Source organism: Rhipicephalus microplus, chromosome X, assembly GCF_043290135.1.
Source record: "Rhipicephalus microplus isolate Deutch F79 chromosome X, USDA_Rmic, whole genome shotgun sequence".
In the NCBI taxonomy this organism is placed as follows: Eukaryota; Metazoa; Arthropoda; class Arachnida; order Ixodida; family Ixodidae; genus Rhipicephalus; species Rhipicephalus microplus.
In genome coordinates, this window is record NC_134710.1 from 318,856,469 (window position 1) to 318,872,971 (window position 16,503).

General features: G+C 48.0%; 1 protein-coding gene across 3 annotated transcripts in view; it reads left to right on the forward strand.

Annotated features, from left to right (window-relative positions):
- drosha (ribonuclease 3 drosha) overlaps window positions 1–16,503 on the forward strand; it is a 277,020-nt gene that overhangs the window by 127,848 nt on the left and 132,669 nt on the right. For all 3 annotated transcript variants that reach the window (XM_037413695.2, XM_075879566.1, XM_075879567.1), the window contains one exon: window positions 11,522–11,658. In XM_037413695.2, the coding sequence (XP_037269592.2) occupies window positions 11,522–11,658 (137 nt within the window). The remainder of the gene's footprint in view (window positions 1–11,521; window positions 11,659–16,503) is intronic.

Sequence of the window (16,503 nt, forward strand, 5' to 3'; positions counted from 1 at the left end):
TCCTTCTTTACCATATTCTTGCCACCTTTCAAATTACCATAATAGGGTTCTCATCACAGAATAAAACACCTCTCTATAAAAGAATATCTTTCGTGCAGAAGACAATATTTGAAGTTCACTTGTCAACTCCATGTTGTAAATCAATCTTGTTGCAGCTGAACAGCGTCGCAAGTTCTTGGCCCCCCCCCCCCTCCCCCCTTTTTTAGTGTTGGTGGATGAGGTAGGTGTGGGGGGCACATTTAGTGAGTACAAACTTTATTTACAGTGCCTGGTGGTATTTAGTGGGTTGGGGCTACAAGCACCCCAGCCTAGGTGACTGCCTCAAGTCCTTGGGCACAGGCGGCTTCCTGGGTGTGCCGTACTGCCCACAGTTGATCAGCTAGGTCGTGACTGAGCAGAGCCGCCTGTCATCGCGCCTCGTGGTTTGAGACTGCCATGTTTACCCGGTTCATAGTAAAGCCCCTAAAACTTCGTAAAGTAGCGATGTACGTGGTTATTCATGCCCCTCCTCTCTTCTCTCCCTCCTTCCACCTCTTCGACGTCGGCGCCGCATCAGTAATGGCCAGATGTCGTCACGTGGGATTGCTCACAGTGTTTGTTTGTTTACAATCGCTCGTGACTGCCATCTTTGCTCTGGAGGCACGGACTCCTTGGGGTGCAGCGCATCTGTTTTGGCAGATCAGAACTTGTCCTTCCGGGTGTGCTGTGCTGTGAAATACTTTTCACACAAATGGCTTCGCGGTTCATTGCTGTGAGTGGTTGTTACGCCTTCTGCTACAAGTCGCAGTTAATTGTACAGGATGTCGCGATTGCTCGCTTAGGTTTCATTAATGCTTCTGTGGGGGCTGTTTTTTTTTTGTCATGCTTATGTGTTCTGCTTGTCAATATGCTCCGACTGGTTCGAGTTCGCAGTATTGGTTTGTGCACTTAAAATGTATGCAAAAACACTCGAAATTGTGGTTACGGAACATCAGAGATTTCGCATTGCTGTTTTGAATAAACAAAACAGGAATGCAGCAACTCAAATAAACATTGGTACTTTTCGTTGGATTTTGTTGCGGGCTCGTATACTTCAGAGCAAATTGCCCTCTTTTAGGCTCCTTTACATTGACCGATAAACTGGGGGACTCGCGATGCAAGGGCATGTAGCTATGCAAAGCTTGCATGCCTTCGAGTCATTGGATGCATGCATCGTTTAGGAACCTCAGATATACATGTCATTTCGCGCGATAGTTTATTTCCTATTTCGTGTGAAGGTTTAGATCAGCGAGTGGAGCTTTTGCGAAGTAATCGCGTATGGTGGCACACTAGTTCATTCATACGCATGCTCATTCTTTAGGTGATATAGTTCGTTCGTGAGATACGTCCGCAAGGCGAACTTCTGAAATGTGATTGGTGCGTCTAACCACTTCACGAAACAACCACAGCTGTCCGATGTATCAACTATGCACCTTCTGACACATTAAGGCTTTAGATGCCTCATCAAATGCTAAAATTGGCCGTCGGCGACATCGCCATCTCGCGTCGACAGCGTGAACGCGAGTTGTTGCTTTCATTGGATCACAGTCACTGTGAATGCTCTCTGCACATATTGTGTACTCTATACACGGTGAAGCTTGCACCACCAATGCACTGAGTAAGGAAAGACAGTCGCACTGTTCCTTCAGGCGCTATCGCGCCAGCTAATAGAAAGGTTAGCCAATGGCGGCCGCACATGAACGTCTGAGCGGTTATTTACAGTTTAAAGCTTATTCGGAGACACGCTAAACAATGGGTCAAGAAAAAACGGTTGTTCTCACTAACGGTCACATTTTTACGTTTAAGAACATACTGAAGGGTGATTCGCACAAAGTTAACATCCGGTCACTGCGATGCGGAGTGACTTGATCAAGGCCTGATCCTAAATACGCGTTGCGTGGCACTAAACAGAGCTTATATGGGCTAAGGCTACACTCGTTAAGATAATTTTAGGATGAGTCGGACGACTGGCGTGAATGCTCTCAGCGCGCTGCCTGCCAAGCAAGCACTCCCTTCGCGAAAGGACGTCTGCTACTCAGGAGCAATGCAGGTGGCGCCAGGTTTGAAATGCGAGTGCAAAGGAGAGGAGACTGAGGAGAACGAGCTAGGAGGAGAGTGTCGCTACTTTACGAAGTTCTAGGAGCTTTAGTTCACAGGGGACTGCTGCATGCTACCGGTACACTTCCACAGCATGTGCTGCAGCATCGCTTTTGCTCCACGTGCTTTACAGTCATATGTATATATGTCTGGGTAACAGAGGTGTAGGACCACTGGGTTTGGGTACGTGTGAGTCTGAAAATATATATATGTATTTGTCTCTTGCACTTTTAGCTCTTCTTGGTGTGCCGGCGGAGCATTATTTTGCTTGAGCATCTGAGCTAATTGTGTTTAGCAGGTGGCTAGCTAACAGCAGTGCGAAACTGCTGAAAGCCAGAAGGCCGTGAACTAATGAAGAAATTTTCTAAAACTTCTCTTAAGGGACCCCTGACACTAAATTTTGAAACTCAAGGTGCTTGTGTTGTTTGATAGTCCTGCATGCGAGACCATCTATGATCGATTATTAGTGGCGAGCGTAGCCTAAAAGATATTTTAATTTGGTTTTAAAGTAAGGGAGCGTGCTCTTCCAAGTGTTCAGGTGTAATCGGCATTTTCTGTGGTTTTACGTAGACCTGGGCTCCCCTTGTGACGTCGCAGAGGTTAACATTTGCGGGATATGCACAACACCCCGACTGGCACCCGGCGAGGTCTATTGTTTGTCACCTCTCTCACTTTGTTGTCTGGCTGCTCTGAAGGTGACTTTGGTTGCTCATGCCATGAATACTTTTCTTTTTTTTTTGAGCAGGACATGCTCAAATCATCCGTTTCATTGTAAGTCTATTTCATTCTTCACTACACGCGAGTCCCCCTATTTCAAAAGAGCAAAAAAAAAAAAAAAACTTTAGCGCACTGTTTCAGGTGCTGCTCCGCTGTGGGGCACTAGTTTCTTACGGTATTTAGGCAGGTGTTTCAAACTGACGCAAAATTGTTCTGAATCAACGCCGCTAGCATTGATTGTATGATGTGTTAGAGCATTTACGATATAATTTCAGCCTTACCAGATGCAAAGCTACAAATTATTGTAAAAAACCCGCCAACAAAACTTTCGTTGTCAGGGGTCCTTCGATTGATTCTCATAGATCTACATCGACTTTACAAAACAATTATTAACAAAGTCACCAACCGACGCAGGTGGCATCCTCAGTATACTATAGCAACAAAAATAAAAGGAGGAGAAGTGAGCGGTTGTTGATCAGTCCATCAGTCACGCATGTTTTAGTAAACGTTTCCAAAAGTCCTCTCTCTCTCTCCTTTGTTTAGGTTAAAGCTATGCCCTTTGCCCCGCCGCGGTGGTCTAGTGGCTAAGGTACTCGGCTGCTGATCCACAGGTTGCGGGTTTGGATCCCGGCTGCGGCGGCTGCATTTCCGATTGAGGCGGAAATGTTGTAGGCCCGTGTGCTCAGATTTCGGCGCACATTAAAGAACCCCCCCAGGTGGTCGAAATTTCCGGAGCCCTCCACTATGGCGTCTCTCCTAATCATATGGTGGTTTTGGGGCGTTAAACACCACATATCATGATCAAAGCTATGCCCTTTCCAGCAGTGTTCAAAAAGCTTTAAGAACGTGTTCCATAGTTGAATTTAGCAATTTTTCCATTCCTGATTTTTTGCTGCCCGTTTTGCCGATTTAATTATGTCGCTTCGCAATCCTCCAATTCTACTTGTAGATGATTCCACACTGATCATCTACAGGTGTGCGGTCTTTGGGTTTTGCGAATGCGGGTCCCAACGGTTTGTATGCTCAACAGACTCAAGACTTCGAACAGGGTCTGGTACATTTTAAAGAAGATGGGGAATGGACGTCGATGGTCAATGGACCTCGTTTCCACTCGTTACACACTTTCCCGTACTTCGTATCTTTATTAAGTTATCTTATCATTTGGTTGTAATCCATTACCTATTATGTTCAGTAATGCAAATGTAATGACGTTACTTTTTTACGATAACTGTAACAAGTTATTTTTGGAAACTTTGTAACTGTAACGGAGCTTTTTTTTTTTTGTTTAGATAACTGTAACACTTTACTTTATACCGGTAACGTGCCCATGACTGCTGGAGGATGGCCAAGGGTGAAGGTGCATGCTACATACCATCTGTACCCCTTAAGGGTAGATGCAATGTGGAAAAAAAAAAAAAAAGTTGCGTTAACCTGTAGTTTAGGGCAATGTAATTTTCGTCATACTATATATAGCCTTTTATGCTGATGTCAAATATATAAGTATTTTATAGTAAGTTGCACAGTTTTCATTTTATGCCATTACAATGTGTAATGGATAGCTCTTTTCGGACAAATGTTTTTCTGCCACTAAATCTTTATGATTTTTAGCCATGATTGGCTCACATTGCTCCACCTTAACTGTAGAATGCAAATAACTATCTGGAAAGTGCTTATAAAACATTTAAACAGGCAAAACAATTATAATGTGAGAATTATTGGAATCCTCAGCCCATAGAAGTAGCATACTTCTGGTTTGTAATAGTTATACAGGCAATATCAAGTTTTAAAGCAGATACTTGCACCCTTCACTTGTTAAGCAGTATTTGGGCAAAATTTCGTCTCAATCGGGCAACCAGAAGTACCAAAAACATTATTTCCAAACTCAAGAAGTTGCACGAAAATGAATCTTAAGAAAAACACATTTTAAAGGTATAACTCAAAGGTTATCTATAGAGAAAATATGTTTATTAAGATGATTTATTTCATCATAAGACCTTGGCAATCATTGTTATTTTGAGCATGTGGTTTTAGTGAACCCCTCATGTGAAATGCAATGACAATCAGCCAGGTGACGATTTTCAGGGGACTCTTAACAATGAGCTCTTGTTAGTTTTAAGTAGCCAGCTTAGGCTCTTTAAAAGCAATTTGAACCGGTTTTGAGTTTAATTACAATTTTCAGATATTTTTTTTGTAGAGAAAGTAGAGAAACTAAGCTTGTGACAGCAGATACAAACGAAAAACTTGTAATTTTGGAAAAAGTTTCCATTTTGCAACTCGCATCTCAGCTTAATTTCTTGTGTTGCAAAGTTTGTAAGTCCTTTGTTGGCAATTCATATAGGCTTTTTTTTGTGCCGTATTTTATATATATGCAACTTGGTAAACAGAATTTTTTTTTAGACACAATTGCTGCTTCAAAACAACTGCCTCTAATGTGGCTGGTTTTGTATTTGAATTCTACATCCCAGTTCATCTCTCAGTAAATGGAACTCCTGTAAAATGGAACATTTTTTTCTGGACCCTGTGGTGTACACGTATCCCGAAGGAGTACGGCCACCAGCGTGGGTCCGGTCTTAGCGAGCCGCAGGGCACGCGTTAACCGTCGCCGTGGCGGGAAACACGATACTGCTCAAGTCGCAACACTTTATTGTGGCAACACCAACGCAGTACAGCCCGTTGCAAAAAGGCGCGGCGGGAAAGCAAGTAGGCTTATCCACGCCACGGGCACAAAGTACTACACAGGGGTGCCACGAGCACGTCTCCGCGGTAAAGCCGATCCACGGAGACACCGGAGCAAAGGCCCGGTTGCTCGAGCGAGGGCAAAGGCGCTCGCGTTGGCTTTGAAGGGAGACGGGTCGGCGTAGCGAGGCCACGCACTAGGACACCGTACCGCCCTTCGGCCGTGCGTACGCAGCGGGGCAACAAAAGGTGAGCGTTCGCATCGGGCGCGAGGCGCCGTCAGCGAACTCCGACGAGCCCCGAGCGACGGGACTCGACGGACGGAAAAGAATGCGTGGCTCACCATTTGAAGTCCCGGACTGTACTCACCGCTCCCGACGCAGCGCGCGAAAAACCTCTCGGGGGTCCCCGCGCGCGGCGCCACAATCAACATCCGCTACCGGGTGAGGGAGTTAAACGTCACTCCGCCCTTCCCAGCGCGGCTGACGGCAAAGGAGGGCAGACATGTCGGGACATGAGAATGGCAGAAAAGGCGGGAAAGCCCGCGCAAAGGCAGCGGGCCAGCCTCAATTCCCACATCCCCCCCTCCTAAATTTGCCCTTTACCGGTCTGCAAAAGGCAGCCGGACGTCACCCATGCAGTTAAAATGACACTGCTATGAGCGGTAGCTAACCTCAGTCCAGCCCTGCTACTGCTGCTTAAAAGAAATATGATTACAAAGGAGAAACAAAAACATAAATAACAAAATAAACACACGACACTATACAAATACTGCAGAAGGGAGCACAGAAACGTGGCACTAGTGTTCGTGGTGCTGAAGGGGGATAGCGTCCACTGCGCGGAGGGGCGGAAAGGCGTGACAGTGTCCGCTGGGTGCGATGCCCGAGTGCGAGGTCAGAGGTACCGGAAGGGGGCTCACTGATGGCTTGTTGCTGCTCTTGATAAGCCGCGAGTCCGACGAAAGCCACTTCGGTTGTTCGGAGGCCCCGCATTTCCGGCTCGATGACGAAGCTGGACGTTGCGGGAAGCCGGGCCTCTCCGGTGGTCAGGGAGGCCGAACCAAAATTGGCTGCGAGGCGCCCTGGCGTTGGCCGGCAGCATATAGCTGCTTTCAGCTGGCCTCGCGCAGGAGCCATGGTGGAAAAGGCAGCACGGCTTCTTCTGCGACGGCCAAGAGCAGAGCACAGCCAGATGGTCTGACGTCAGTGGGTCAATGACCCCCCAGCACCTCCAGTGTCCGCGTCGATGGAGGGCAGCCATGACGCACTCTTCGCGGGCTCGCACTGAAGCGTCACGCACTTACACACGCACGCACACACACCGCCGACGGCTGCGCGAGCGTAGGCGCAAAGCGTCCTTCGTCTCTCTCCCTCCCGGCAAGCACCGACACACAAGGTCACACACAGCTCCCTTCGCGGTAGACGAAACGAATACGGGAAAAAAAGTAAAAACAGAGCAAAACGACACTCAACATCTGGCGAAAAAACATAAAACACAAATAACACTTAATATTAGACAAAAGAAACATAAAATACACATGAACACTTCAAAAAAAAAAAAAAGAAACACTGGCAGCAGACAGGGCGGGGTCAACTCCTTTACGAGAAAAGGCCGTAAAGAAGCTAACCTATACTGAGGCTAGACAGTAAACTGAGGGCCTTCGGTTGCGGAGAAGTCCGCCGTCCGGCGCGAAATCACAAAGGTGACCGCTTCCTCAGATTATACCGGTGCGGGGTCCGAATGCGGTCCGCCGCTCCGGGTGTGCCCGTTGCTTGCGCGAAGTGCCGCAGGGCACTGGCGCAAGCTCGTCAGACCATGACAAAGGGCTTCAGGTCTGCGATGTGGGCACGGCTGAGTTTTCCCAAAGGGGATCTTTCAGCTAGTACGCGCCACGGACGCTCACTGACAATCGGTTTATAAGACCGGGTGGCTTTCCAACCCTTGGCTCAACCGTTTGTCAGACGTGGCAGGCACGGAATAGCGATAAAAACCACGCTTCGTGCCGGGCCAGGTCACAACATCGCTCAGTTTGCAAAAACTTTCGAGCCACTCAGGTGACCGGCCATCGATTCGTCGTGAGAGGATCGCAACAGTGCGGCTCTCAGACTTTTGGACATAACCACCTTAAACGGGTCTATGGACTCGTCGTCAGTGGCTATATATTTCAGCAGGAGCCCGTCATGGTCCAGCAAAATGAATCCGCCGGTGACTCAGCGACACACGCTGTTTCAGCCCCCTAATCGCGCCCGCCGCAGAACAAGCAGCGTAACGGCGCTCCGCGCCTCGTCAAGACGGTTTAACGGCGCCCGCCGCAAAGCAAGCAGCGTATACGGCGCTCCGTCCCTCCGAGACTCGAAACGGATCACTCTGCTGAGCCTTGAGTAGCTCTTCGCTGCCGAAAGCAATTCCCATTCTCCCAAATGGGGGAGTCTGGTATCGCGCCCACTCAGGACCGCAGCAACCGCCGCGTGAGTCGGCATTACGGGTTCACTCTCGGCCTCGTGGCCTTCGGAAAGCTCCCCCGCTCGGCCACTTCGCGGTGCGCTGCTTACCTGGTTAGCAGCCAAGGTTTGTCCGCATGGGGACTCACCCTTCTCGCCGAATGGCGGCGAAGCTGCTGTTTCGCCCCCGACGCTTGCATGTGCTAAGGCACCGCGAGCGGCCGTCGCACCGAAATCCAGGTTCTCGGCAGACAACAGGGGGCACGAGATAGCGCGTCAGCTACCACGTAGGAGTGTATTCACCACAAAAAGGGGTGACGACACAGGCGAGCGCCGAAGGGCGCCCGTCGATAGAGGCGGTGGCCTCTTGCTGCAACGCGGCATGCCACGAAGCAGACATGTTGCGACGAGCCCGAATCGCGCAGGCGAACTGACTCGCTAAGCGCAGACAAAAGCTAGAGCTTTTGATACCGCGTTGGGCGCCAGTGTGGTGTACACGTATCCCGAAGGAGTACGGCCACCAGCGTGGGTCCGGTCTTAGCGAGCCGCAGGGCACGCGTTAACCGTCGCCGTGGCGGGAAACACGATACTGCTCAAGTCGCAACACTTTATTGTGGCAACACCAACGCAGTACAGCCCGTTGCAAAAAGGCGCGGCGGGAAAGCAAGTAGGCTTATCCACGCCACGGGCACAAAGTACTACACAGGGGTGCCACGAGCACGTCTCCGCGGTAAAGCCGATCCACGGAGACACCGGAGCAAAGGCCCGGTTGCTCGAGCGAGGGCAAAGGCGCTCGCGTTGGCTTTGAAGGGAGACGGGTCGGCGTAGCGAGGCCACGCACTAGGACACCGTACCGCCCTTCGGCCGTGCGTACGCAGCGGGGCAACAAAAGGTGAGCGTTCGCATCGGGCGCGAGGCGCCGTCAGCGAACTCCGACGAGCCCCGAGCGACGGGACTCGACGGACGGAAAAGAATGCGTGGCTCACCATTTGAAGTCCCGGACTGTACTCACCGCTCCCGACGCAGCGCGCGAAAAACCTCTCGGGGGTCCCCGCGCGCGGCGCCACAATCAACATCCGCTACCGGGTGAGGGAGTTAAACGTCACTCCGCCCTTCCCAGCGCGGCTGACGGCAAAGGAGGGCAGACATGTCGGGACATGAGAATGGCAGAAAAGGCGGGAAAGCCCGCGCAAAGGCAGCGGGCCAGCCTCAATTCCCACAACCCTCAAGGTTCGATTTTATGATAGTTCAATTTGATGAGTCTCCTGTATTTGGGACAAATATAGGATGTAATAAAAATAATTTTATGGTCTGTGTAATTTAGTTTTCTGTTGCATCTGCATATTGCCTTCAATTTAGAAAAAAAAAACAGTTTGCTTATTAAAAGTTGGTAATAAATTTTATGATGTGCAATACATGATGAATGGCACAAAGCTGTTGCACCTTTTTTTTGTTCATACAGCTTTTGTCCTGGTCGTACTTTAGCATGATAGCGTTAAAGGGCCACTCACCAGGCCCCATACCAAATTTTCGTTAGACAGTGGAAGTTGTTAGGTGTCCGATGAGGAACATTTTGCCACAAAAATATTTGAATCGGTTCATCACGTGCGGAGAAAACAGGTTTTATGAAGCGACGCAAAACAAGGATGAGAGGAGGCGAGCTCGAAACCTTTGTCCCTCCTTCGCGTAGCCTTGGTAAGCCGAATCTCTTCCCCACCCTCTCCGGCACCCGACCAAGTGGTGACGTGCACATCCAACCCCTGAGTCCAACCCCTGAGCACGCGAGCGGCGTTGCTTTGTTGACCAGTGTTATTTTGTGGTCTTCTGCCTCTTTCTGCGGGATGGTTTGGAAACGCTCGCCTAACCGCGGTAGAATGGATGAGCACGAGTGGGCAAACGCGTAGGAGCGTTCCACGGTGGTCGTCTGCTCCATGCGCTCACCGCGGGGACACAAACGCATGCGAAATGCCGGCACATTAGCCCCTCATCTCGTTGCACTTCACGGGAGAAAAATGGAAAAAAGGCGCTCACATTCTCTTATTGCGCCTCATTATTTATCTGGAGTTTTATTGATCTTTTCAAGCAACAAATTACATAAACTATGCCGTGTTAAATAATTTTCGCCATATCACGTGGCACTGTTTGAAACGTCAGAGCGAAGTCGTCTACGTAGAGGGCTAACGTCACCGCATTGCCATGTACGTAGGGCCATTCATACTCGCACGTCATGCCCTCATTCTCTAAGTGCGCACGGGCAGAGGGGAGGGAAAGCAGCGTTCATCTTAAAATTTGACCCATTTTCGCCGCGCGTAGCGTTGCAAATTTTGGCAGACGTGATCATGAATGCCTCGTCTACGCATTGCGCTTGTCAACTCAAAATTGTCAAACCTGGTGAGTGGCCCTTTAAAGAGCTCATTTCGCAAAAATTCTGGTGTTGGCATTTTTGGTTGTGAGTGATAAAGCAGCGTTTGCCATGAGCAAAACATGAGGTAGATGCGGATAAAGATGAAAAGAGAGCTGGAGGGCATTTGCATCTTGGCTTTTCTTATGGTACAGTGTACATGTCTCCACCGAAAAGCGAGGGCAAGCTAGCAATTGGGAAGGCGATAGTGTGTGTGTGTGTTGGATCTGCTAGAAGATTTTAAGGAGAGGCTGCGAGCCATACCGTATGTAATGCATTGGGAAAAAACAATGAGGCATGTTTTTCTTTAATCGCCTCTCATGATCGTTCTGTGTGGCACTGTGTGGTGCAACGTTATGCTTTTTCAGCGTAACACTTTCTGCACATGATAGAAACAGCAGTCACTTTGCTTCGTCCAACTTGTTTACAAATACAAATTTCAGCTATTTTTGTTGTGTCATGAAAGGCACTCAGTGGGAAATATCAGTAGTGTTTTGAGCCGATGCAGTGTCTACGCTGCTGACTGAAAGCCACATTGCCCAAGTCTCATCAGCATGTCAGTTTTGCTTGTCAGTTTGTTTCATGTCTTTATTGTGGAGTAGTTTTTGTGCCTTACTGCTTTTATAGGAGCATTCTGGCTCATTCCTGTTGTTATTCATGTTGTTGCAGCTGTGGTGCCAAGTCAGCATTTGTGCATGTTGTTCAATGTTTAAATTTGTAGTTACGTCCTGGCAATATGCTACTAAACTAAGGACAGCTGCTATGAAACACAGTTCTTCATGCTGCATAACAAGTGTGCCGCATAACACTCTTGGCCATGACCATCACCGGTAATGGTAGTTGAGAAGCCGCACTGCGGTGGTCTAGTGGCTAAGGTACTCGGCTGCTGACCCGCAGGTCGTGGGATCGAATCCCGGCTGCCTTGGCTGCATTTACGATGGAGGCGGAAATGTTGTAGGCCCGTGTGCCCAGATTTGGGTGTGCGTTAAAGAACCTCAGGTGGTCGAAATTTTCGGAGCCCTCCACTACGGCATCTCTCCTAATCATATGGTGGTTTTAGGGCGTTAAACCCCACATATCAATCAGTGGTAGTTGAGAAAAATCACGTAAAGAGAAAACGAATTATAAGTCTCTAATACTGGTATTATTTCTTTCCGTTGCTACCATCCAGACAATGGGAAGGAGTTGTTGTCACTGAATGTTGTGCTGAGCTACCTTCTGAACAAGAATGTACCGCTGGTGTCAGCTGCGGAGCTGCCCCACCTCTTCAAGACGTCTCAAAGCAAGTGGCAGGCATATGCTGACCAGGTACCGTCTACCATTAAGGTTTCTTTTGGTGGAGGGCTGTGCTTTCAGCGGAGTACAAATTGCCATCATGAATGTTTTAAGGTATGTCCCAACCCTTCCTTCAAAGGGGGATTTTAGTGAAAAATGTTTTCTTTTTTTTTTTTGTACATATTTGTTGTGCCTGTTTATTCAAACAGTGATGAAAGTGCTGCTCCAATTGCTCCAAACTGCTCCAAAAGAGAAATGCTGCTCCATGCTGTTCCAACGTGCAATATTTGCTAGTAACTTCTTCAAACCTGCTCCGAAAGGACGTTGGCAAACTAAAAAAAATGAGGTTGAACCATGGGACCATCCCGTGAGCCTAAGCGAAACCAAAAGCAAGCTGTACACATTATCATCCTAATATGCTATATACTCAGAGGTGTAAAACCAGAAAATTCTCAAGGGGTGATACATACCAGGCCATAGTGTCCAATTCATATTTTTAATATGGGCGGTATTTTTATTTATGAAGGAATGAAATCATGCTTTTAAATAAAGTTGAAAAAAACGAGCATGTGGTTCGAGCTCGAGCAATTGCATTCTTCTATTCAATCTCTCTTTTTTTTCACCTTTTTTTTCTATTTCCATAGTTCACACAGCTGAGGGACATTTAACACTGGTCTGTAGTAAAAGATAGTCTGTTTAAAAAGATTATTGTGCTATGCTGAACTGTTAACTCAATTATATTGCGTGCTAAAGCTAAATCTCAAGGGGGACACTTGCAAGGGTGTCCTCCCCAGCCTTAACACCAGGAAAGTTTGAAATCTCTTGAGACCCCCCCCCGCCTATGACTCACGCCAACTATACTGCGTGTATACTAGCTGCATACTAGCATATGGCATGTTTAATAATAAATATAAATATTTATTAGATGCTTAAGTGTTGTTTTAGACTTCAGGAGTCATTAGGAACATGCATCTGCTCCGAAAACACCAATAGCAACCCTAAGCTGTAGCATTTTTTCTGCTCCGAAGACACATAGACAAAATGTTGCTTCCATCGCTGTCCAAGACAATGGGAGAAAAAAAACAAACAAATGTTTTTTTAACTTGTTGAAGAATTATAAGAATTACCTGCATTTCGGCATCTTGCATTAAAAGAAAACTGAACTGATACTTGAAATTCAATAACGCCTAAGAACTCTTCTGAAGTATCACTGACTTGCCGCGGTGGTTGATGTTTGTGGTGCTTGACTGCATATAGTAACCCACCCCTCCTCGGCTTGCTCTGCAGGTCACTTACGAACCACACATTGCGCACTTCAGGCACCACGTACCATAAGCAATTGCATGCCATAAGCAATGTGTTCAAGCAAACAAAGTGCCAGACATACAAAAGCCTTTTTTGTGATTTGCATAGCGAAATAGAAAGCGTGCCTGTCCCACTGTGAAGCAGCCATCGATACACCGGTCGTAGGGCTAAGGCTTAATGTTCGTGCAGCTCACAGCTGGCTCGAAGGCTCTCGTTACAACTATTTATTTTTTATATAGAAGTGGCGTAGTACAGTGTAGTTAATAAGTGTGTATATAAAAACTAAGCTATGTGAACGCTGGTGCACCATGAGCCATGAAGCGCCCTACGAGCCTGTTGTTTAAACAGCCGGTATCTTCCATATCTCAGTTTGCACAATTACTGAATTGACCCCGGATCATTTCCTGTGAACTCTGCCATTGCGGGTCTGCCAGTTGCATAAATTTCATGGCGTGTGCTTGACAACGAGTTTCTCTCACTACTGGCAGACAGGCACTGTGGGCCCCGCCACGGTGGTCTAGTGGCTAAGGTACTCGGCTGCTGACCCGCAGGTCGCGGGTTCGAATCCCGGCTGCGGCGGCTGCATTTCCGATGGAGGCAGAAATGTTGTAGGCACGTGTGCTCAGATGATTTGGGTGCACATTAAAGAACCCCAGGTGGTCGAAATTTCTGGAGCCCTCCACTACGGCGTCTCTCATAATCATATGGTGGTTTTGGGACGTTAAACCCCACATATCAATCAAATCAACAGGCACTGTGGGACTGTGACGTGCAATGGCTTCGTTAAATGCCAAATTTCTTTCAAGTTTTCTCATTGAAGTCATTAACTAAGTGCTAATGAGGGTAAGAGGAGAGGAGGTTGTATTTGTTCTGACTTCTCGTGGAACCCTGTAACCTCACAGAACCCACATTGAGAACCACAGGTCTATATAACATTGCTGTGGCCATGAGCAACAATAAAAAACATGCCAAAGCTTTCTTTCTTTGCATCTGCCCTCCCCCTTTGCTTTCTCTTTTCTCAAGTCACCCAATTTTTTAAGGCTCTTAGGCTGGCAGGTGTGAAGTATATATTTTTTGCTAGCATTCAAAATATACATGCAAGATGAATCTAATGAAGCACTCAACAAATACGACTGCTCATACTATTTAACAGAGCCAGTTGTGCTGCCCTCTGCCAAAACAATCAGAGGCCAGAAGAGGAAGTGTGTCATTTTGTATGCAGTTGCAATAAGCAAGGTGCACAAATGCTGAACCCATGCGACCACTGCGCTTGCAGCCACAGATGATGTCACAGCAGAGCAAAGGCTGCAGAAGTCGTGTTCAGATCTGAGTAGTGCTCTGGATGAGAGAGCCTCAAAGGGGTCCAAACTGATGCGTAATCATACCTGCCAAGTCTCCTGGATTGGCCGGGAGACTCCTGGATTTGGACCGTTTCTTCCGTTAGTACGATTGTCATGAAAATCTCCCGGAAATTGAAACTTTTGTGCGTGATCTGGCCGCCTTGACAAAAAAAGCAGCTCAATCTGCTTCAGGCTTTTCGAACCTACCCCATTTTATTATGAATGAGTTTAAGAGGCGTTCATCGAAACGTACAGTAGAATCTCAGGGATGAGAAACCGTGGCAGATACGAATTCTTGAAGTTCCTCAGCGAAATTCCATTTTGTCTATGGGGCCTGAATTCGAATGTTCTGAACACATTTTTTAATCGCGGCGGGTAATATGAACTTTAGTACGGAAATTGTCGAACAAAGGCCGAGGGCAGCGTACTCGAAGCTTCGGAAGTACGCGTGCGACCGGCGCATGCACTGCCTTCTATAGTGTGCGTGATTGTCGTTGCCACAACCGCTGTCAACGAAACAGTGGTCCCTTTTGAGGCGATCATGTATGGCGACGACGTAACTTACAGAGTCCCGAAAGTGTGCGTGCGTCCAACACTCAACCAGTCAAAGCAACGCTGCTTTCCGCAAACCCTGCGGACAAAACCGCGGCAGATGCGATCGTAAACGGCATAAAGCGACTTTGTTTTGAAGGCGTGTGCGCAGTCAAGAGCAGGGGGATTGAAAAAGGAACTACCATTTGCCGCAACCGCCGCGCACAACATCGCGGTCGTGGCGGCACGATAGATCTATGAGCTCAGAGGGCACGCAGCGGTAGACTAAATGCAGTAAATACGTTAAAAAAAAGTCAAAGTTTCGTTGCAAGGGCGAAGCAATGAATGCGACAGCAACAACTTGGAATGTCACACTGAGAACGGCAAGCAGATCGAAACGTGCAGCGCGCTGCTCACCCACAAATGACGCACGAAAACAATACTCACAAGATGAAAGCGAACTAACAACATTTATCGCTCGACACGTAACGCGCTGTTCAAACAAAAAAAAGTGATGCTCGATACATAATCACAGGCACGGATGAGTACAACCAGTCATACCTTGATGTGTATGAAAAGAGCACTCTTTTCGCAAACAGGGCCTGTGCATAGACCGCAGATACCTTTGTGGCCCCGGCAACTACCGCAATCGTTCCAGTGAAAGCCTAAGGCACAAAATTCTCCGCACTAAAAGATAAGTGCGGGGGCACAAGCATCAACCCCCCCCCCCCCCCCCTTTGTGCGGGGCAAAGTACGCATCAGAGATATGTGCGCGCCGGCGCATGGCGACGAGCTGGGCACTGAGCGCGGGCGCCTTTTTTGCCTTTCTAGAGTGTTAATATATATATAGATAAGTACACTTATACGGTGAATGACTGAGGTGGTGGCGACGGCAAAAAACCAGCCTAGACTGTCAATAACAAAGGGGCCAGATGCGTTTTGGCATTCCTGTCAAAAGAATCTAGCAGGGAGCAAAGCTTCGACCTGCGCTTTTGTCGCAGCCAGCTGTGCCGTCCCATCTGTTCACACGTGTCCTAGTAAGACGTTCTATCGTCAGCAATATGAGCTCGAACACGCGAACGCGTGGCGAATGGCCTCGAATCCTACATCGACTGATTCGTAGCGGCCGCTTTCAGAAACAAAGTGGAAAGAGCGGCGCACTTCCCTTGCTGTTGACACTCCTGCCTCGATATTGTAGCTGCTAAATGCAGCTTATAGCATGTCTTTGGCTGCTGGCGGTGACATTACCTGGCATCAACGCGTACAGCCATAACCCATCATGGTATGCAGCTACAAAGATATGGGCTGTGACATATAGCCTGCCGTGATGCACAGGCCATGCTTTTATTGCATCTTGGTGGTGTTGGGCGAACATTTTGATGCGCATCTTTCACTTTTGTTTTGGGTGAATTTTTTTTAGGGTTATTATTGCTCGCGGCCGATGGCATGCGATCAGCTGCCGTTTTACAGCAACAATCATGCGGAAGTGCCAACCGTCAGTGGAATAGTGCCCTCCTCTCCCCCTACTGTTTCGGCAGCGCCACCCACGTATCGCGTTATCTCGGTTTTGAAGCCATTTGCCACCGCTCGCGTGTTTGAGCTCATATTGCTCACTATAGTACATACACGAGCTGTTTTGAAGGAAATAAATTCTGCTAGTTGTGTTGATCTTTTGAGACTCTCACCTCAGTGGGAAACCCTA